Source organism: Anastrepha ludens, chromosome 5 (genome assembly GCF_028408465.1).
Source record: "Anastrepha ludens isolate Willacy chromosome 5, idAnaLude1.1, whole genome shotgun sequence".
In the NCBI taxonomy this organism is placed as follows: Eukaryota; Metazoa; Arthropoda; class Insecta; order Diptera; family Tephritidae; genus Anastrepha; species Anastrepha ludens.
In genome coordinates, this window is record NC_071501.1 from 51,327,644 (window position 1) to 51,350,439 (window position 22,796).

The 22,796-nt window shown below is 38.4% G+C and overlaps 1 protein-coding gene across 3 annotated transcripts in view; it reads left to right on the forward strand.

Moving 5' to 3' along the window:
• LOC128864201 (tyramine beta-hydroxylase) overlaps positions 1-22,796 on the forward strand; it is a 72,871-nt gene that overhangs the window by 26,459 nt on the left and 23,616 nt on the right. For all 3 annotated transcript variants that reach the window (XR_008454656.1, XM_054103756.1, XM_054103758.1), the window contains exon 2: positions 2,192-2,482. Coding sequence is in view for 2 of the 3 variants with exons in the window: in XM_054103756.1 (XP_053959731.1) it covers positions 2,332-2,482 (151 nt within the window). In the remaining variant the exon portion in view is untranslated. The remainder of the gene's footprint in view (positions 1-2,191; positions 2,483-22,796) is intronic.

The following is a 22,796-nucleotide window of genomic DNA, read 5'->3' on the forward strand; positions in this document are numbered from 1 at the left end:
AGTCAAATAACGGAGAAGTAGAAAACATAAGAAATGAAATTTTGAGAATATTATAGAAAAATCTAAAAAGTATTAAATAGAAACCTTTACGCCACAGTTTCTGTTTTATTTTTGTTATAAATTTGCTTTATTCAATTATTCGTCATTCGAAAATAAATATGTATTTCAGTTCCTCTACGTATTTCAGTCCATACCTACCAAGGGAAAATAAAAATGTATTTATATAAAAATCAAAAAAAAAAACCATTATTAAGCGTAATCCATTTTGCTGCCGATCTCACTGGTGGTCCCAAGCAATTCAGCTCCGTTGTAAATTTCTCCCATTTTTTTGCTGCTTGAACTTTGGTGCAAATCCCTTTTGCGAATTGTGGATTCGCCTTTCTAATTGTTGTTTGGTACTTACGACTTTCGACCTGCATAAAATTAACAAAATCAGTATATATTTATTATTTGGTTACTATAAAACCATAAATAATCGCAAACAACTTACACTTTAACAAGTTTTCCCACAATACGCTACACGATCGAAAGCAAAATTGCATTCGACTCTAAATTCGGTAAACAACGAAAATTTCGATAGGGTTGCACCGCTCATAATACCAAATTGACATTCGATTTTCGATCTTCGACAACCAATGAATATCGAAGATCGAATGTAACTCATAATAGGGGCCAATGTGTACTTTGCAATGTAAAGTATTATGTCGTTTATTATAACCAGACCTACTTTATTAAAAATGGGTCATAATAAGCGACGAGTCACTATAAGAGAAGTCAATATAACCGACTTTTTTTATAAAGAATTTTATATGAAATATATATACAAAAGTTCGTAGTGTAGTTACGTCATAATAGGCTGTTGGTCAATATAAGCGGAGTTATAATAAACGGATTCTACTGTTTAATAATAAAAATAATTAATAATAAATGCAAAATAATTTTATTTATTGTAGCAAAGAGGTTATTAAGAAACATTGCATGATTAATTTTGCGCCACTTTGTATGTCTTATCTTCTTCTTAATCTTTATTGCAGAACTTTTTGCAACGAAAAATTGTTTTTTTCCTTGTTCTTTCCACTCGGGACCATAGCGGCTCGACAAAACTCAGTCCTATGTTGGTTTCGTTAATCTATTTTGCTTTCTGACAGACTAGGTGATTGGTCTGTCGCTACGAACGAAAAAAATTACAAAATTTAAGCGTTTTTTTAAATAAAAATATAATTATTGCATCATTCGAAGCGGGATTCAGACGCCCAACACTCGTGCCAACGCTTTGGTGCTCTTCCTGGACGTCGTGGAGTTTAAAGTAGAGCTTTCATCACAATCGATGTCAGCCGTTCGTCTCTCATTCGCTTAACATGCGGGTTCCTTTCGTTTCTTCTCTTGTATGTATTTACTTGACAAATTAATTTAATGCAATTATTTTCCATATGAAACCAAACCATTAATTGCGGAAAACTTTTTCGATTTTTGTTGACAATCAAATGCCACATGAGCTTGTAGTAAATCCGTTTACAACCCCAACATATTTATTTAATAGCGCTGATGTTAAAAGGTATTTAACCCACGCAACAACCGAGCAACCAACCAAGTTGAAAAGATGTGAAAGCAAACACACATAACCACATATTAATAGATGCATATGCATACATACAGCCATATTTCCATATGTGCATGCTTGTATGTGTGTATGTGTGTGCCTGACAACCATAAAAGGGTTTGCATAATACGAAGATGATTATATCGTTGGTTGCCCTTTTGGAGATGATTTGATGGTAACGACTTCACTGCTCGTAGTTCTCTTTTGATGTTAGTAACTCACAAATTAGCACATCTCCCGCAGACGTAAGTGCAGGGAGGCGACATAAATATTAAGCTTTCGGAATGCCCTTGAGGGGACAAGAATATGCACACACTACACTACACCCGTACAACCGTACACTCGTCAAAGTTGTACGAATCTACAACAGCTCGACAGTTTGCACAACATTTCATTTCTGCTTTATTTCATTCTCGCAGCATAGTTTTCTTTTTATTATTTTTGTTTTCTTTTTTTTTGTTTGGAAAACATGAATACAAATAAATAAATATCAACTGACAAGTAATTGTAAACTTTTTCCCCTTCAACGAAACCATTTACTTTATTAATTGTTTGTCTTTCAATGGGTTTGTGTATTCCTTTTCTTTTTAGTTGGTGGCGTGAAGGACCAATCAATTTCTTAATGTGCTTCCGACACGGTCTTCATCCTTTACTCGCATAACATCGAGCTGCAAGCAAACAAACGTATATTTGTGCAACGTCGAGCAACTGCTGTACTATCATATTTGTTAATGAAAATGGCTGTAAAAGGAATGTTATCAAGCAACGCTGGCAGTTTGACGTGCTCTAGAGTAAACTCGCCGTCCTACATATCGTGTATGGTTTGTTTCATATTTTGCCTGCTCTCCGCCCTGCCGCTGCCGTTCTTTACAACAGCTAATCGTAAGTTCGATCAAATCACTCAACGCATGATTTATTATATATAAAATACATATATGTACATATGTATGTGTGTAAGTATGAGTGTCTATGTAGCGCATGATTTTGATTTATTCGATTTAATAAAAGTTTTTTCGTCCTAACACAAATTAAGGAATACAAGAACTTGCTGCTCAAACAGGCATACATACGTGCGTATGTTTGTATGTACACGCGCACGAGGATTAATTTTGTAATCCCTTTTTTGCATAGTTAAAAGCAGATTGTAATTTTCAAATTTACCGCGCGCCTCCTAGCAATTTAAACTGACCACATTGCTATTGAGCAACTTAGCGTGGAAAATTGCGTTCTGCTCGCACTTTCGTACAATTAAAATTTGAGCTTCGGGCTTCTACGTATGTATATATGTATATGTATTTACTTAGCTTAAGATGTGAGTATGTAGGCGTGTGTGCTGGTGAAAACACCGTTACGCTGTTGGCGCTGTCAACGAACTGTGCCAGGTTCTTCATGATGAAGCAATTAACTAAGTTAAATAAATGAGACTTCTCTTCTCTCTACGAAAGTAAACAAATTAATTGCTTTTGTTGCTACAATTTGTTACGCTATATAACCACTTTTTTCCGTTTCCTTTCTTTCCTGTTACACGTATTCTGATTTCGCTCCTATAACTGTGGTCGTTAACGAGGTTACGTTCGCTTTCTCTTGTGTTCTTAAAGCATTTATGTTTGCTTTTATATATGTATGACTGTATGTCTGTATGTAGATATAACAGAATATTTGCACTTGGGGGTGGAGCGCACAGTGGGCGTATCTTGCACTGCTGTTTACCATAAATTGTGAAAATAAAAAGAGGAAACGACAAGTTGTTTTCTTAATACTCGTACTAATCGATTAAGCAAATGATCAATATTTGCGGACAATTCAATAGCTACCTAATTTTTCAAGATATTTTACTTTTAGTAAATGCACGCTTAAGGTAAATTAAAGCTTTTCTTTAAATACGATTGAGGTATTAAGCATGCGGTTATTTCTTTAATTTTCTTCCTCGTTATAGTTTTTTTGTGCTCTTATAAAGGGTGGTTAAGTTTTAAGGGCCGGTATTGATTTTGAATAAAACACAATTTTTTTAGGAAATTATTATCATTTCTCTTTATTATGATAATATTGGTATGGTTCAATTACGTGTGGAACAAAATATCGGCCAAATGGCCACCGCGGCTTCGACGGCACACCTCCATCCGATGGTCCAAATTTTCGATGACTCTGAGGCATAATTCAGGTTCTATGCCGTTAATGTGCCGAATTATCTCATCCTTTAGCTCTTGAATTGTTGCTGGCTTATCGACGTACACCTTTTATTTCAAATAACCTCAAAGAAAGAAGTCCAACGGTGTCAAATCACATGATCTTGGCGGCAATTGACATCGCCGCGACATGAGATTATTCGGCCATCAAATTTTTCGCGCAAAACAGCCATTGTTTCGTTAGCTGTGTGACAAGTGGCACCGTACTGTTGAAACCACATATCGTCCACATCCATATCTTCCAATTCGGGTCATAAAAAGTTTGTTATCATCTCACGATAGCGAACACTATTCACAGTAACTGCCTGACCGGCCTCATTTTGGAAAAAATACGGGCCAATGATGCCGCCGGCCCATAAACCGCACCAAACAGTCACTCTTTGTGGGTGCATTGATTTTTCGGCAATCACTCTTGGATTATCATTCGCCCAAATGCGGCAATTCTGCTTATTGACGAATCCACTGAGGTGAAAATGTGCCTCATCACTGAAGATGAAGTACGCGATATGCATTTTGATTTGAACGCCCATTTTCATAATAAGCCTGAATAACTTTAACGCGTTGCTCGAGTGTGTATCTTTCCATGGTTCAAATTAAGTTTGTCTGAAATTGAAAAATGTCAAATGAAATGCAGAAAAGCTTGACGTTTAGGTATAGTTCACATTCAATATTGGCCCTTAAAATTTAACCACCCTTTATATTGGGTTAAAAAAAGCTGCTTGTCGAATTATTCTAATATGCGGAACAACCTACGTAGAAGAAAAGTGTAAGTCAATACAATATGCATACTTTTATTTATGTGTTGTTAATAAATACAAAATAATATCTGTAAAAAAAACGTTTGAGACCTTTTTTGTATACCTTCTAAATACGTATTTAATTGCGGCTCGAGAAAAATTTCAACTTTTGGAAAACGGCTCGAACTGTCAAGGAGTTTGGCCACCCCCGCTATAGATCATCATGAAGAAGAGTTTGAAAATCAATTATGTCCTTTTCAGCCACCATTGTTCATTTTTCCGTAGTTAGGCACTCGTAAATATAAATTGACTTTTATTTAGGTTTTTTTCATGTTGGCGATATAAATTTATGTTGCGCATACATTTGCAGCGAACACTTCTTTAAAAAATTAAAAAACAAACTTTTAAGCGCAAAGGAGCTAAGTGCTTATCAATACTGTAAGACTCAAGGATTTTCCGAACCAGTACAGATACATTTATAGAAAGTATATGAGATGAAAGTTGTGTTTGTGTACGAAAAAAAATAATTGCCTCTCGGTATGCATTTATGGTCGTGAAGAACTTTCAAATCATACATTTACATTGATTTGCGTTCTCAAATTTGCTATAAAATTAGTGAATTTAATCTCCTTTTTTATATAAATAACCATTAATCTTTTATTATTTAAATACCAAAATAATTATAAGAGAAAACTAGCTAAGAGCAACTAGCTTGTAATATGTATTAGGTTTGCTTGCACGTGTTTCGGCTCGTCTTCGATTTTTACCTATTCAAAAAGATAGAAAGACAGAAGAACCTGTATCAAATTTTGTGTGAAAAACGAAATTAAGTGCGCGGAAGCATTCCGAATGTTGACTATGTCATACGGAGAAGCTGCTTTGGACCAAAACAACGTTTATCGGTGGTACAAAATGTTCTCAGAAGGCCGAGAAGATGTGAACGACGAAAAGCGTGAAAAGCGTGCCGGACGTCCGAGCACTTCAACAACAGACGAAAAAATTGATGAAGTGAAGAAAATGATTTCAATGATTTAGGCATGAGACAGGTCGCCGCAAAATTCGTACCAAAACTGCTCAATTTCGACCAAAAGCAGCATCGCATGAACATTGCTAATGAGATGTTACACTCTGTCCGCGACAACCCAAATTTGCTCCAGAGGGTCATAACTGGTGACTGGTGAATCGTGGGTTTATGGTTATGATGTGGAAACCAAAGCTCAAACATCTCAATGGAAGCTGCCGCACGAACCAAGACCGAGAAAAGCGCGCCAAGTTCGGTCGAATGTAAAAGTTGTGCTTACCGTTCTCTTGAGGCAGGGACGTTGTGCATCATGAGTTCTTGCCACAGGGCAAAACGGTCAATAAGGAATATTACCTGCAATTTATGCACAATCTGCACAATTTGTGCAAAGCAATCCGCCAGAAACGCCCGGATTTGTGGAAGAACAAAAATTGGCTCTTGCATCATGATAACGCCCCTGCTCACACATCGTTGCTTGTGCGCGACGTTTTGGCCAAAAAACAACACACTTATGATGCAACAGCCACCGTGTTCCCCAGATCTGCCCCCTGTGACTTTTTCTTGTTCCCGAAACTAAAGTGGCCCATGATAGGACGACGTTACGCTTCAATTGACGAGATAGAGACGGCATCGAAGGAGGAGCTGAACAAGATAAAAAAAAAACAGATTTGGTGAAATGCTTCGAAGATTAGAAAAACCGTTGGCACAAGTGCATAATATCTCAAGGGGATTACGCTGGCATATGTGCGATGCAGTTCATGGAAAGTACTTTGAAGGCCATGATATAACTTTTGAAGAATAAACTTGAATTTTGAATTTTGTGAATATATCAGGTCAGTCCATAAGTTCGTGCGTTTTTTAAAGGTGGTTTTAAAATTAATAAAAACGATGTTTAAGATATTTATTAATCATTAACCATCAACGTTTAGGCAAATTTTTAATTCTCTGCTCAAATTTTGGCTCGCTTCGATATCCCTTTTTATAGGTTCTTTTGAGGAGTAGTTCTTGTTACTTATATGGGATTGATGTCCACGGAAAAGGTGATAGTCACAAGTTGCATTAGGTCCCTTCCGAACTCGTCCAGCTGCCTAATGTTTGCCTTGCGGTATGAGGTCTTGCGTTGTCGTGGTGAAACAAAACTTTGCGTCTATTCACTAAAGACGGTCGATTTTTGTTAAGTGCCTCATTCAGGTTTGATAGCTGATGGGAATAATAATCAGCAGTTATCGTCTGGTTTGGTTTCAGAAGTTCATAATAAACAATACCGACCATATCCCACCAAATAGACAGAAGAATCTTCTTGAGGTGAAGACCATCTCTAGAGGTCGGTTCTGGTGTTTCATCTTTACCTAACTATAAGCGTTTGCGAACAGGATTATTGTAAAGGACCCATTTTTCATCACCAGTAACGATACGGTTCAAAAAACTTTCATTTTCAAGCCGTTGCAGCAGCTGAGAACACACGTTCACTCTTTGCTGAAGGTTGGCGACGGAAAGTCTATGCCGAACCCATATTCCCAGCTTTGAAACCTTTCCCATCTGAGCCAGGTGCCTGTGAACTGTTCCATGCGATGAATTTAACCTCTGAGCTATTATATCGACTATGAAATTTGGCTCAGCTTCCACGAGTTCGAGAAAGGCGTCGGAGTTAAAGGCGTCGGAGTCAGGACGACCAGGGCATCCTCCACGTCGCAGTTACCACTTCGGAATTTTGAAAACCACTTTTACGCAGTCCTTACACTCATGCAGTTGTTGCATTTTTACCACTTTTATAAAAAAAATATCGTGTAAAAAAAGAGTTGGGTGTGCACTCAAAATTCTATTCTTTTCATTTCTTCGGTCGAAATTAAAGTATACCACTGTTATATGGAGACCGTATCAGGCTGTTCATATAAATCAATTGAAGCGAGAGTAGAAAATATTTCTACGTTTTGCTTTGCACACCTTAAATTTTTCTGAAACGATTCCTTCTTATAATTCTAGTTACCAATTAATTTGCTTATTATCATTAAATAACAGCCGATCTCTTTTGGCGTCTTTATTTATTCGCGACATCGTTTCGGGTAAAATCGACTGCTCGTTCCTTTATTGGTTAACTGATTGTAAAGTGTCATACAAAAATCTTTGCAGTTCCGATACTTTTTCTACAGATTTTATACTAGGTCGTTCAAAAAGTGTTGCGGTTCGATAAGAAAATACAATTTTATGGTTTATAATACACTTCGTTATTCAGCAGAGTCCCTGGAACATCAATACTCTTGTTCCAACGAGATTCCACATTATGAATTCCATCCTTAAGTGAGAAGGGCTGCAAACTACGCTTCCACAGCTTTTGTGACCTCATCATTTGATGAAAAACGCTTTCCACGCATGAATTATTTAAGGATGGTTGTCCCAACATTTCAAACTTGGATCCTTTTCACGAATTTTTACCTTCAGCTGGTCTAAATGGTTACAATAATATTCAGAATTTATTGTTTCACCAGTTTGCAGATAATCCACAAACAAAGTTCCTTTCACATCCAAAAAAACTGATGCTAATACCTTCTTGGCCCATTTCTGGACACGAACTCGTTTCGGAGCCGAAGCACCAGGTTCACAGCACTCTTTAGCCTCTTGTTTTGATTTAGAATCATGGTGATAGACTCAAGTATCATCCATAGTGAGCAATCGATGCATAAAATCTACTTGATTATTTCGAAATAGCTTTAAATGTTGCTATAATGGCACGCAGCTTTCTGAAACCCAAATATTCAGTCAAAGAGCTGCGTACACCGCCCAATGAGATGCCTAGGACTTCTACTAAATCTCTTTCACTCACTCCACCATTTTCCAATACGATATCCCAAATTTTTTCTACGATTTCTGGTGTTGTTGCTGTTTTCGGACGTCCTTGACGTGGATCGTTTCCAAGGCTTGTACGACCGCGTTTAAATTCAGCAAACCATCTTTCTATTGCTGTGCTAAGTGTTGACAAAAAAACCTTGTACACTTTCAACACTCCGTCATAAATTTCCTTTGCCTTCCAAAAAAAAAACTCAATCACCTCACGATACTTGATTTTTTCCATTGTAGACATTACTGAGACACGTCGATACTAAATGTCTTGTAACCAAAGAATTAATTGACAGATTTAATGAAAGTTCACTTATCTTCATATGAAGAGTGTGCCAACATACGAAAAATTTTTTTAGATCTAGACTTGTCGGATTCAAAATCAATTCTTTGTTATAGATTGAAGCACTATTTATTGTGCAATAGTTTGGCATAATATTATTGGAATTTACCGTTAAGCGCATTGTACCAAAAACAAAACAATTATATTTGTAAGTTCTTCTAATGTTTTCATCTGCATTTTTAAAGCTCTGACACTATTCTAGCGTTAATTGCTTTATCTGCTATTTTAGGCCACTGTGCCGCGATGTAAATTTATAACGCGTCGTTCGCGCTCAGTCACGTTCGCTATGGTCAATTTCATTTTTAATTGCTTTGAGTTCAGCGGATGTCAGTTTTTGTTGCTGCGCAGTACCGTTATTAACATTTATGTTCGACTTTTTATTATGCCCCGTGTATTATGCAATACATTCAGTTAGAATTTGTATATTTCTACTCCTGTGCTAGTGATTTGAAAAGTCAAAGTGTTAAATATTTCACATATGCAGCAATGTATGTATGTACTTGTATTTGTATTCAAACGTGCATGGGAGCACATACACACAAACGTACATGCATACATATTCGCTTTATAATAATCCAACCCAAAAAGTTTATTTGCCATTAAAATTCAAACTTTCGAGAATCGTAAATTTTGTGAATAGTTTTTGTTAATCGACTTTTGGGTTGACTTTACGTATGATTTTAATATTATAAATAAATAGTATAGCATATTTCCACAGTTATTGCGTTAGAAGAGTAAAGGATTTGTGTGTAAGTGTGTGATACTATATTTGTTGGCGCTACACGCACACAATGAACGTAAACCGTTTTTACCTCCGCCAAGTATACCTCCGCAAAATGGGCCAAACCAAATCCAACGAATCGTAAGGAGAACATAAAGCATAAAAAATTTGTATTGGTGCGCTAGCGTAAGCACAACAATTTTGTGTCTTTTTTCTCAAGTTCACTATTCCACGTAAAAAATTGGTTTTCTTAAGAAAGTCTCCTTTATTAAAGACTTATCGTCGTTTGTTCAAGAACGTCAAAGCTTTAAGCGCCACATCAAAGAGGATGCAATTTGAATATGTAATTATCCCATACTGTGCGATACAAGGGCGAACCACAGAGTTTTTCGTTTAATCGCTGACAGAGTGCCTATTGCGGTATCCATGAAAAACGAAATCCATTATTTTCTCGGTAGATGGCTGTTGTGATCGATATCCCGTAAAATATCGATCAAAAAATTTAAAGTTAATGCTCGTTATCAAGATGACATTTCACAACAACAAAGAGAAAATTCGGTACTTTTTTACAGTTTTTCTTTACTTAAGACGAAAATGGTGCCGATACTGTAACAACTGATTACGTGCAATTTTCGCTTCGTCGATTCCGTTCCAGTATTTTTGATGTTAAAGATGTACCTCGTACAGGCAGGCCCATTGTCAAAAATGTCAATGAAATCAAAGTCATAGCATCGCCTAGGAGCTAAAGATCGACCATAAAACAATTTTAAACCATATGCACAAAGCTGGATTCAAAAAGAAACTCAATGTTTGGGTGTCACACCAATTAACACCAAAAAACATTATTGATCGAATTTCCATCTGCGAAGCCTTGGCCAAACGGCATAAAATGGACCCATTTTTTAAACGAATAGTGACTGAAGATGAAAAATGGGTCACATCCGACAATATTGTGCGGAAACAATCAAGATCAAAGCGTGATAAAGCAATTAAAACGGTGGCCAAACTAGGACTAAAAGCTAAGTTTCTACAGTGTGATTCGTGGAAGTTGAAAGGTAACATATATTATGAGATTATTCGGTATGTCCAAACACTAAATTCACATTCCTACTGTCAACAACTACACCGTTTGAAGCTAGGGATTGACCATAAATGGCCAGAATTGGCCAACAAAGGAGGTGTTGTGTTCTATGAGGACAACGCAAGGCCACACACGTCGCCAAAAACTCCAGGAGCTTGGATGGGAAGCTTCAATGAACCCACCATATGATTCGACCCTGGCACCAAGCGATTACCATATTTTACTCTCATTGTAAAAGTTCCTGAGTGGTAAGAAATTGGTATTAAGAGAAATTGTGAAAATCGATTACTAGAGGTTTTCGCCAAAAAGGACCAAGACTTTTATGAGAGAGGCAACAAAGCGGTGCACATTTGACTTAAACCGGACCATCCGAAACATCTTAAATAATCTGTTTAATTTTACATAAAATAATGGATTTCTGTTTCCCCGAACTAATATATCAGCAAGGCTCCAAGCTCTCTATCGCCCGCAATGTTTCACCCGGACGTTCTGGTAATCTTTAGGTGCGCCAACAGACGCCTCGTGAAAGACCTGAAAAATGCATTTGTTAACATATTCTCAGCTATCCAAAGTGAGTTAGAGAGTATAGATAACCAAATTGATTTTTGGATATCACTTCTTGTAATAAGAACATTGGGTGTAGCCAACTTGAGGTTGCTCGCAAATTACGACATCGGTCATAGCTAACTTGAACTATCTAGACAAATTCATATATTTTGTATACAACCTTGAACAAAAGGTTCCGGAAAACCACCAGGCAATACTTTAAGTCTGAATTGAGTTCTGTTTTTTTTTTTTTCATTCTAGGTTGCCACATCTGTGATTAAAATTCCTACTGAAATTTCGTTATTTTCACGTCTTTCCGGTTTTTTACAGTTTTGAAAATGGATTTGAATTTACAACAATGAGTTTGTATTAAGTTTTGTGTAAAAAATAGGTTCAATGGTGCGAAAACCGTAGAAATGTTAGGAAACCCCTTCGTTGATACTCTAGAAAAAAGCCGGCAGCTGTTTACGAGTGGCATGAACGCTTCAGAAGAGTTCGTGAGTTCATCGAGGATGCCGAACGTTGTGGCATGCCATTGGCATCGGGAAGTAATGAAAACATCAATAAAGTGAAAGAAGGGTTGATCAATAACCGCAACTTAAACATCAGAGAGCTGACAGAGGACTTAAACTTTGCTTATGCTTCCGTTCAGAAGATTCTAGTCAATGATTTGAGTTTGCCTCATTTAGTGTTGCTTAAAATCTGGTCACAAAGGGCATGAAGCTCATATAAAAAAGGGACCTCACCAAAGACATGACAACATTCTACAGATACGACTGGCCGTAAATATTTTTAATTAAAAAAGCATGACAAGCATCATTTTAAAGGGTGGTTAAACTTTAAGGGCCGATGTTGAATGTGAACCCCACCTAAACGTCAAATTGTTTACTACATTTCATTTGAAATTTTTCAATTTTAAACTAACTCAATTTGAACCATGGAAAGATACACAATCAAGCAATGGTCAGAATGGTGGCAGGAAATGGCAACAATGAATGACCAATTTTCGAAGAAATTCATCTTCAGTGATGAGCCACATTTTCACCTCAGTGGATTCGTCAATAAGCAGAATTGCCGCATTTGGGCGAATAATAATCCAAGAGTGATTGCCGAAAAACCAACGCACCCACAAAGAGTGACTGTTTGGTGCGGTTTATGGGCCGGCGGCATCATTGGCCCGTATTTTTTCCAAAATGAGGCCGGTCAGGCAGTTACTGTGAATAGTGTTTGGAAGATATGGATGTGGACGATATGTGGTTTCAACAAGACGGTGCCAATGGCTCTTTTGCGCGAAAAATTTGATGGCCGAATAATCTCACGTCGAGGCGATGTCAATTGGCCGCCAAGATCATGTGATTTGACACCGTTGGATTTCTTTCATTGGGGTTATTTGATGGAAAAGGTGTACGTCGATAAGCCAGCAACAATTCAAGAGTTAAAAGATGAGATACTTCGGCTCATTAACGGCATAGAACCTCAATTATGCCTCAGCGTCATCGAAAATTTGGACCATCGGATGGAGGTGTGCCGCCGAGGCCGCAGCGGCCATTTGGCCAATATATTGTTTCATGCGTAATTGAGCCATACCAATATTATCATAATAAAGAGAAATTATAATAATTTTTTAAAAAGAATGTATTTTATTCAAAATTAGCACCGACCCTTAAAACTTAACCACCCTTTATATTAGTTCGACGAAGCAAACTATTGCTGGAAATAATGTCAAAGGATATAAACCCCTCCTGTAAGATAACGCGACGGCTGAAAAGTCTGAAGACAATCCTGCGATAAAAATTAAAATATTCTGCTAACATTTCTAACCTCTTCTCATTTAACAAAATATATTTACGCCTCTTTATGCTTAAGAGCTTTTCGAGCACAACATTTTTACTTTGAAATACACTCTCGTTACTTATGTGCTAATAAATTTGAAACAGAAATCTCAATTCCTGTAACATAATATTCACCCTCGTGCATGTATGTTATACCGGATATTATTTATTATGCTGCGCATCGTACTTCAACAAGAAGTATCTAACTTTACTTCAGTTTGCTTTCATTAAAGTTAGTTGTGACACTTAAAAGTTCGAGGAAATGATCATTTGACATACACGAGTAGCTTGCCATAAACAACTACAAACAACTTCATGGTATTCTGCTATAAAACTTCTACGCTAATATGGGCATATATACATATGTACATTTGTGTATCCGCATATTTCTTTGAAGTTAATACAACGGTAGCAATGAACAATTTTTTAATTAAGCAAAAGTCTCGCTCGCTTCCTGTGAGTTTGGCAATATTTATTTTCAGCATTTACTTGTTTCATACGCTTTTATGTGAGTATTTTTAGAATAAATAAAAAAAAATAAATAATTGGCGCGTACACTTCTGTTAGGTGTTTGGCCGAGCTCCTCCTCCTATTTGTGGTGTGCGTCTTGATGTTGTTCCAAAAATAGAGGGACCTACAGTTTCAAGCCGACTCCGAACGGCAGATATTTTTATGAGGAGCCTTTTCATGGCAGAAATACACTCGGAGGTTTGCCATTGCCTGCCGAGGGGCAACCGCTATTAGAAAAATGTTTTTTATTAATTTGGCTTTCACCGAGATTCGAACCAACGACCTCTCTGTGAATTCCGAATGGTAATCACGCACCAACCCATTCGACTACGGCGGCCGCCATTTTAGAATAGTCGTATAATAAAAATAGATAAAAATAATTTAAAGTAAAAAGTAAAGCAAAAAATAAATACCTGTAACTTTCGATCAACGTGGCGTATACGTAATCTCTTAATTCAGCTGTGTGTTTTTATATGAATCTACATCTATACATATACATACATATATGGCTTGATGTATCTATTTTTGTATTTATTTATAAAAGATACAATGATGAAGTGTGTTTTTAATAGCGATGAAAAGTTGATAAAAGCTCATGGTGGCTTGGTGTTTCACTATTGCCACGTCCAGTCTTAGTTATATGTATCTACATACAAACATATATGTTTAGCTTGCGACATGCACACGCTGCAGAGTACATAACTGGGTTTAGTTTGCATAGGGATAAACGATTCATAATGCCATTTGTATTTTGTCAATTTATTTATAAGCGTTCCATGGCCAGGAGGGATAGCTAGTTTTCGAATATGTAGATCTGTGACATGGTATAAAAATAAAAGAGGATTTTTTTACACCCACTTTAACTTTTACTTTATGAATTTCGTGACATATGTTTTCTATACTTTATTTTTATTCTGCCGTTATTTTCGAAAATGTACCGAATATTTCTATTCACAGCACCGGAATTGCGAAATGGCTACATCTGTAATTCTTGTAAGGGAGGTACTCCGACTGTCAGGCGGCAATTAGGGCTCTGGCTCATTCTTTATGCATTCGAAATTAGTCGGGAAATGCCTGATTTCTCTCTCAACTGCATTCGTACACTCCGATATTAGCCTCATTTGGGCTTCCCATCACAGTGGCATAGAGGAAAACTGCTGGGCTGATAAGCTGGCTAGATAGGGCCCCCTGGAGATAGTGTTCCCGAGAAATTAGAGAATTAGAGTTCCTTCAAAAACGTGTGACTACTCTGGGAAAGAGTTAGCGCTGGGTTTTGCGTAAACGCGCAAAGACACTGCAGCTCTCGAATTCGGTGGATGTCCTTACCGGGCATTGTGCGTTTGGTATCCATGCGGCGAGACTTAGGCTTGCTTCAAGTCCTTTCTGCAAAGCTTTGTTCTTCTCAACTGCGTTGGTCATCATCCTCCAATTCAGGGCTCCTTCTCCCTTTTTCCCTTTGTGTTTACTCTGTATGGCATCTTCTTCTTCTTCTTAATTGACGCGATAACCGCTTACGCGATTTTGTTCAACAAAAAGCGGCAGTCGTTTCTTTCTCGTGCTAACCGGCGCCAGTTGGACACACCAAGAGAAACCAAACCTTTCTCCACCTGATCTTTCCAACCCAAAGGAGGCCTTGCTCTTCCTATGCTACCATCAGCTGGTACCGTATCGAATACTTTTAGAGACGGAACGTTTGTATCCATTCGGACAACATGACCCAGCCAACGTAGCCGCTGGATCTTTATTCACTGCGCTATGTCTAAAGCTCATATAGCTCATCGTTCCATCGCCTGCGATATTCGCCGTTGCCAAAGTACAAAGGTATAAATCTCTGCAAATCAATCACTTCTCCCGCGCCCAAGTATAACACCATCTTATGACCGTCAGGTATTAGCTCCAAACTTTGAGATCATGAGTCCAATCATTCGCTCTCTCATTTGTGATGATTCAAACGCGCTTAAGTTGCGCGGGATTTGTTGCACAATACGGAACTTCGCTGAACTTAGTAGTCAAATTGTATTTTTTTATGGTAACTACAACATTTGTCAACTTTTGCGAAACTTTTAGGTGTGTACGGGCTGTTATCTAGAACCTGGATATAGACAGCAGAATTCACTCGAAATCATTGAGTAAAAACGTTTGGAGGAATGACATGTCCTTTGTTGCTTACAACACCTAAAATAATAACAGTGGCTGGAAACTTCGTGTGCATGACAACAGGAACCTCTGTAGGATTGAAACCTAGCGATCTGTCATTCTGGTCATTTGTGCGGTTGGTCTTTTGGTCTTGGTTAACATTTTTTTCGTCAGAAAGAAACCATAACAGCTCAGATGCTTCAGGGTGTTTCATTTTATTTAGAAGGTATATTTATCGAATAACTCGCTTCTTTGATTCGATTGTCTTCTGCGCATAACGTAAGATTTACCGGATATACCGGAGATCTTCATGGGCAAGACCTTCAAAAACATTAAGCTTCCTCGCAAGGGCTCTCATTGATTTTGAATGATGCTTGTGAATGATCGCTTGCACTTGACGAATAAATTCTGCAGACCGAACAGTGTCAAAACGTTTCTTGTGTTTTTTGCGTTTGGCAACAGATTCTGCATTGTTCCCTGATGCTTCTAATTCACGGCGAACCTTATGAAAGAATGAACGGATGCATTCAAGAAAATTAGAGATTTCTAAATCGGTGAGATTTGTAGATATAGTGACGATAACTGAACGTCTCTGCATTTCTCATCTTAAAATAGTTTCGGGAAATTATATCCACATATATGCATGTCCTCAACTACCGTATGCACACTGTAGAAGAAAAGGATTTCACCTGAAACTGACATCGCCTCTGCTATTTCTAGTGTCGAATCTTTTCTTGCTAGCTCATCCGCTATCTCATTACCCCGTATGTTCCTGTGACCGGGAACTCATATCAGAGTGATTTCAAGTCAATGACTAAGCATTTCCAGTTCCTCCCTACACTGTAAGACTAGTTTGGATGAAATGGAATTGAAGTCTAAGGCCTTTATAGCTGCTTGACTGTCTGAGAAGATAGCTACTCTTGCACCAACTTCCTTGTAGATTTTTAGTAATTGGCATGCTTCTCCGAATGGCTTGGCGGCCGCCGTAGCCGAATGGGTTGGTGCGTGATTACCATTCGGAATTCACAGAGAGAACGTAGGTTCGAATCTCGGTGAAACACCAAAATTAAGAAAAACATTTTTCAATAGCGGTCGCCCCTCGGCGGACAATGGCAAAACTCCGAGTGTATTTCTGCCATGAAAAAGCTCCTCATAAAAAATATCTGCCGTTCGGAGTCGGCTTGAAACTGTAGGTCCCTCTATTTTTGGAACAACATCAAGACGCACACCACAAATAGGAGGGGGAGCTCGGCCAAACACTTCCAGTCACCTTCCTTTTGCTACATTCGGCTCTCGGTGGAAAACGCGCCGTAAAGCCTTTCTTAAAGTTAAGGTCGGGGACAGTGTAGTCTGATCTGTTTTTGAGCAGCGAGGGTCCTTGTAGGAGGATCTTACTGTGACCGTGCGACCTTGTTGTCCAGCTTCCTATGTCTCTGAGTCTCGCCGCGCTGCAAGTAGCGATTGTTTTAATGTGTAAATCTAATGGTAGCAGATGAGTTAGTACATTGAGCACTTCAGTAGCACTGGTGCTAAGCGCTCCTGTAGTTAAGATACACGCTGTTCTTTGTATCTTGTTTAGCTTAGTTTTGTTGTATTTCTTTTCTATTGCAGGCTGTGTAGGTCCAATTGGTTAGTTTTAGTTTTTTACCAAACGTTCTCTTACACGTGTAAAGTGCTATATTCGCTTTCTTTACCCTGTACTCTACGTTGGACTTCCAGCTGAGTTTGGGGTCTAGGACAACACCTAGGTATTTAGCCTGTTGGGTTAGCGTGAGACTAACGCCGTTTAGTTTTGGGAGATTGAAGTTTGGTACCTTGGTTTTCTTGGTGAATAGCATCAGTTCAGTTTTTCTCGGGTTTACACTTAAACCACAGTCCGTGGCCCAGAGCTCCTTCCACAATCTCACTGATTGTGGTTGGAAACATTTCTGAAATCATGAGCACTATGTCGCCCGCGTACGCCACTACTTTAATTCCCCTTCGGTTGAATTTGGTAAGTATATTGTTGACAACTAGTAACCCCAGCAGAGGGGATAACACTCCTCCCTGAGGGGTTCCCCTGTTGACAGAGTGTTTTACCGTGCTGCTGCCTACCTCACCGATGATTATTCTAGTTTTAAGCATGTTCTCTATCCATTCGCCTTATGTCTGTGCCTAACATATTAAGAGCCTCAATTATGGATCTTGTGCTAAGATTGTTGAAATTCTATACTTACTCTGAATTAGTATTTTTCCGACTTTCGCCAGAGCTTTTGCACTTTTTTTGAATAGAATTCAATAGATTTTTACACAAGAAAATTTTACCATTAGATTCATATTTTCAACATTTTTAAATGTTCAATATCATGTTTTACAGCATATTTTTGGTTATTCTATATTACTATAGTATTAGATAACAATGTGCTCTATTTTGCTTCTTCACTCCTGCCTCATAATACCATATGTATGAAAATATATGTAGTTGCCTACCTGGTCGTGATTTAATTGAAGGTGATTCATCACACACATCCGTTTACGCTACGGTATGCACCATCATCCACCGAACACGAGCTGCACGAAGCGTGATGTCTTGAACTTTTGCACCGATGGCAAATGATTGATGTTTGTTGACTGAAAGTGTGTGCTGGATCGATCAACAGTTGCTTATTGAGTGTAATCGACTTGGTAACTTTATTAAAATGAGATACATTTGCACACCACAGTTTTATGGCCAAATTTACCGCAACTATAACATTTCACAGAATATTGATGAGGCATGAAGTTGTGATTTGTGGAGGTTTTTGCTTGAATTACGACAAGAATTAAAATATTATATAGGTATGTAGCTACTTTTTTAAGAAAATCAGAAAATAATTTTTTAGTTCTAGTTTGCTCACAAAAAATGTTAAAAATATAATTCAATTATTTTCAGATAGAAATTTTCCTTACTAAACCAATATTTATCTCTTCAGCGCAGATTAATAATGTTGTAATTTTTTAAAACCTCTCAGCAAAGCATTATGAAGCACTTCAGAACACAATACATACATGATGAAGTCCAAAATAAACAAGATTGCGCTAAAATAGAAACGACAGGAGCTTTCTTCTGATAACTTCGAGTTTATTTATTCAAAGTAGTCCCCTCAGGTCTCGATACACTGTTTTGCGCGATCTAAAAGCTTTTCGAAAGAGTGTTTCAGGTCATTGACCGGAAGGTCCTTTAGGATGTCGGTACAAGCCTTTTGGATGGCTTATATGGACGCAAAATGTTTTCCTTTCATGGTCAAATGGAATTTCGCGAATAGGTAGAAGTCACAGAGAGTCATATCAGTCGCATACGTTGAGTGATTGATGGTTAAAATACTATTTCTAGTCAAAAACTCAGTCACGAGAGTGGATCGATGAGATGGTGCATTAACATGCAATAAAAGCCAGCTTCCTCCCTCGCGGTATTCAGGGTGAATTCGATGAATGCGAAGCAAACAAACGCTTCAAAACGCCAAAATAGATAATAGCATTGACGTTTTGGTCCGTTGGCTCGAACTCCTTGTGGACAATTCACTTGGAATCGTAAAAACAAATGAACATCGACTTGATTTTTGACTTCTGGTGGTGGCTCGTCTGGGCCTTCCATTCGGCACTTTGACGCTTAGTTTCAGGTTCGTGTTGGAAACACCACGTTTCATCACCAGTTACAATGTTGTAAAGGAAGTTCTCATCTTTTCTCGCCTCTTTAATGAGGTCTTTCGAATGCTTAATTCTGAGCAATTTTTGGTCCTAAGTCAACTTGTGCGGAATGAAACGTCGGAATGAAACGTGCACAGACCTTTCGTAAGCCGAAATAATAAATCGATGTTTTGGACATATTCAACTCCGATTCCATGAATTTCAGCGATGATTTCGGTTCATTTTTGATAAACTTACAAGCAATTTCGATGGAGTTTTCGGTGATTACTGACTTTGGGCGGCCCATATGTTCATTGTCATTTATGTCCTCACAACCATCTGTGAAGCGTGTAAACCAGTCATGAACTCTGGCACGAGATAGACAATTATCGCCATAAACTTTTTTCAACAATTCAAATGTTTCGGTAAACGTTTTACCGATTTTGAAATGAAACTCGATATTAGCTCTTTGTTCGAAACTCATTTTTGTACCGATGACACAAACATACTGACACTTTAAACACAATAACTTCGCTCCCACTGAACCGAAGCTTTCACTAGAAGTCAGCTAAGGATGTAGCTTCCAACGCACTAACTCATTAAAAAGATGTCGCCTTCAAAAGCATTTTTATGACGCCAGTCTTGTTTATTTTGGACTTGGCCTTGTATATCTGCTTTCTCTTTGATCCATTCCGGCCAAATTTTTATAACCGCGCACTTACGCCCAAGGGTATTATAGTTTCGTTCGGCTGTATTTAACTGCGTTAAAGAATCGAGATAAATATAGGTATAAGGTGGCGCAAAATTAGTCACCCTTTCGGAAGATTTGGCACTTGTGAACTAGACAGCTGCAGTATACAAGCAGATAATCAGAGGAAATCAGAAATCACCTTATATCGGATGTTTTTGAAGCGCTTGAGATCTTAAAATTATAATACAAAACAAAATTGTTAATGAATTTTCTTATTATAATCTTATAATTATAATTTCATGGGGGTTTTTTCAGTATGATATCCGGCATACTTATATGTATATCCGCCGGGGCTGCGAGTTACATGATCCATTCGATAAGTTCAAAAAATCGATAATTAAGCGCGCTGTATGGCAAGTTGCGTCGTCTTGTTATAAACAAATGTCGTCGATATTTAGCCGATTAATATTTGGAAACAAAAATTCTGTCAGCATGGCTCGATAGCACTCGCCATTCACCTTCCTTCACGGCAGCTCCTTCCTCATTTCGAAAGATCTATTTTTTTCGAAATGTCCATATTTGGAAGTTCTGTCAGGCGTTAAACGAACCTTACCTATCAAACCATATTTATAGATATGGATAGTTTTCATGCAGCTAAAAAAATACATCCGAATTATACCAAAACGCTGTTTTGGTCAATTCGTGTGGCTCCAGAAACTATTAATAAAACTTCCTCTGATTTAGTACTCGCATTGATCCGACATCATTATTATTGAAATCGGATAAAAGCTACGCTCACTTTTTATATAATAAGGCAAAATTTTCTTCAATCTCTCTGATGTTACAAGCTATAACTCTCATTGTCATCATCCTCATAATTGTTGGCTGGACAACCCTGGTCCTGCTTCAGCATACTAGTTATACTCGTATGTTTCGAATTGTCTCGGTTTCGTGCCTGCGGACTCCATGATTGTAGCTCTTCAGCCATTCGCCTTTATCACATATCGCGCCAAAGATTTTTCGCAGAAATTTCCACTCTAAGATGAGCAGCTCCTATAGCAGGTTTCACTGCCATATAGCAAGGTGAAAATAATAGGGATTCTGAGACGAATTTAGTTGTTGTCATTTTTAATGTCAGCTAATCCAAATTAAAGTTTACTAGACTGTAAGCGTGTATATAAAGTTCGCTCCAGACCGAATTCAGTCCTCCTAACTTGTGTGCTTATAATTGGTAAATTTTCAAATGAAATGAACACTTTCCATTCATAACACTTTCCTCAACACATATAAAGCAGTGATATACCATAAAACCTCCATTGAAGTGCACGAAGGGAAGTGCTTGCGAAAATTTTTTACTGCGGTTTAGAATGAGAAACAAGTCTTGGAAAAAGAAATGACAAAGATGGATCAGTACAAATATCACTATAGATTGTGTTCATAGTTATTTAAGCGCACCATCCCTGAATGCGTTTAATGCGAAATGCGAAGAGGCGAAAGTTTCTACATGTTTGAAAAATGTGCAAGAAGGAAGTAACATATACAGGGCCCGCCATCTATCGTTACGGATTTGAACTAGGTATTATTTGAAGAATGGTAACACTTAGCTGTCATCTGATTTGACAGAAAATTAGTTGTATTCATCCGCTGAACGAAAATGGTTTTGTATACGCTCAAAGAACGCTGGGAAATATTGCGACATTACTTTGAAAATCATGGTAATGTTGCAGAATGTGTACGAAAATTACGTACGGCAATGGGAAGAAGAAAATCACCGATTGAAGCGTGTGGGCGTTACTCATTTTCATCTCGGCGGGTATCTTAACAAGCAAAATTGCCGCATTTGGGGCTCAGAAAACCCGCACGCACTCGAAGAAAAGCCGATGCATGCGCAACGAGTCACTGTTTGGTGCGGATTTTGGTCGAGAGGCATCATTGGTCCATTTTTTTCGAAAATGAGCGAGGAGTGGCCGTAACCGTCAATGGAGAGCGTTACCGGGCCATGTTGAACGAATTTTTGTTCCGAGAAATTGAAGAGGAGGATATTGGTGGCATTTGGTTCCAACAAGATGGCGCTACTTGCCACACAGCGAATGCTACGATCAATCTTTTGCGCACTGTCTTCGAAGATCGCATTATCAGCCGAAATTCTAATATCGTTTGTCCGCCTCGGAGCTGCGATTTGACGCCGTTGGAGTGCCGTCAAAGACCAGTGTTATGCCAACAAACCAGCAACAATTGATGCACTGAGGACCAACATACGCGATGTCATAGCTGAAATACAGCCGCATACATCATACAACAATGCATATTTGTTGCTCTTAAAAATGTCGAATTTCGTGACTTCAACTACGATTTGCGGACATCGTTGATTTTCTGTTATCAATTGAAGAAAATTGCTTCTCAAGCTCTTCAAATGCCTATAGAAGCTTATGGTGGAAATGCTCTAAGTAGAGCACAGTGCTTCAGGTGGTTTGAAAAATTCCGAAGTGGTGATTTTAGCGTGGAGAACGAGGACCGTGCCCGGCCACCGAAGAAGTTTGAGGGCGCCGAATTGCAAGCATTGCTGGATGAAGATGATGGTCAAACGCAAGCAATGATGGCAGAGCAGTTGGGAGTGACCCAAAACACCGTTTCCAAACGTTTGAAAGACATGGGCATGATTTTAAAGGACGGAAGATGGGTGCCGCATGAACTGATTTGATGACAATGCACCGCCACACCGAACAAGAGCGACCCGGGAATTGGTGGAGACGTACGATCGGGAACCGCTGGTGCATGCGGCTTACTCACCAGACTTGGCGCCTTCTGATTATCATTTGCTTGCATCGATGGGCCACACACTTTCGGAGCAGCCCTTCACTTCTCACGAAGAAGCCAAAAAATGGCTTGATGATAGGTTTGCGGCCAAAGAC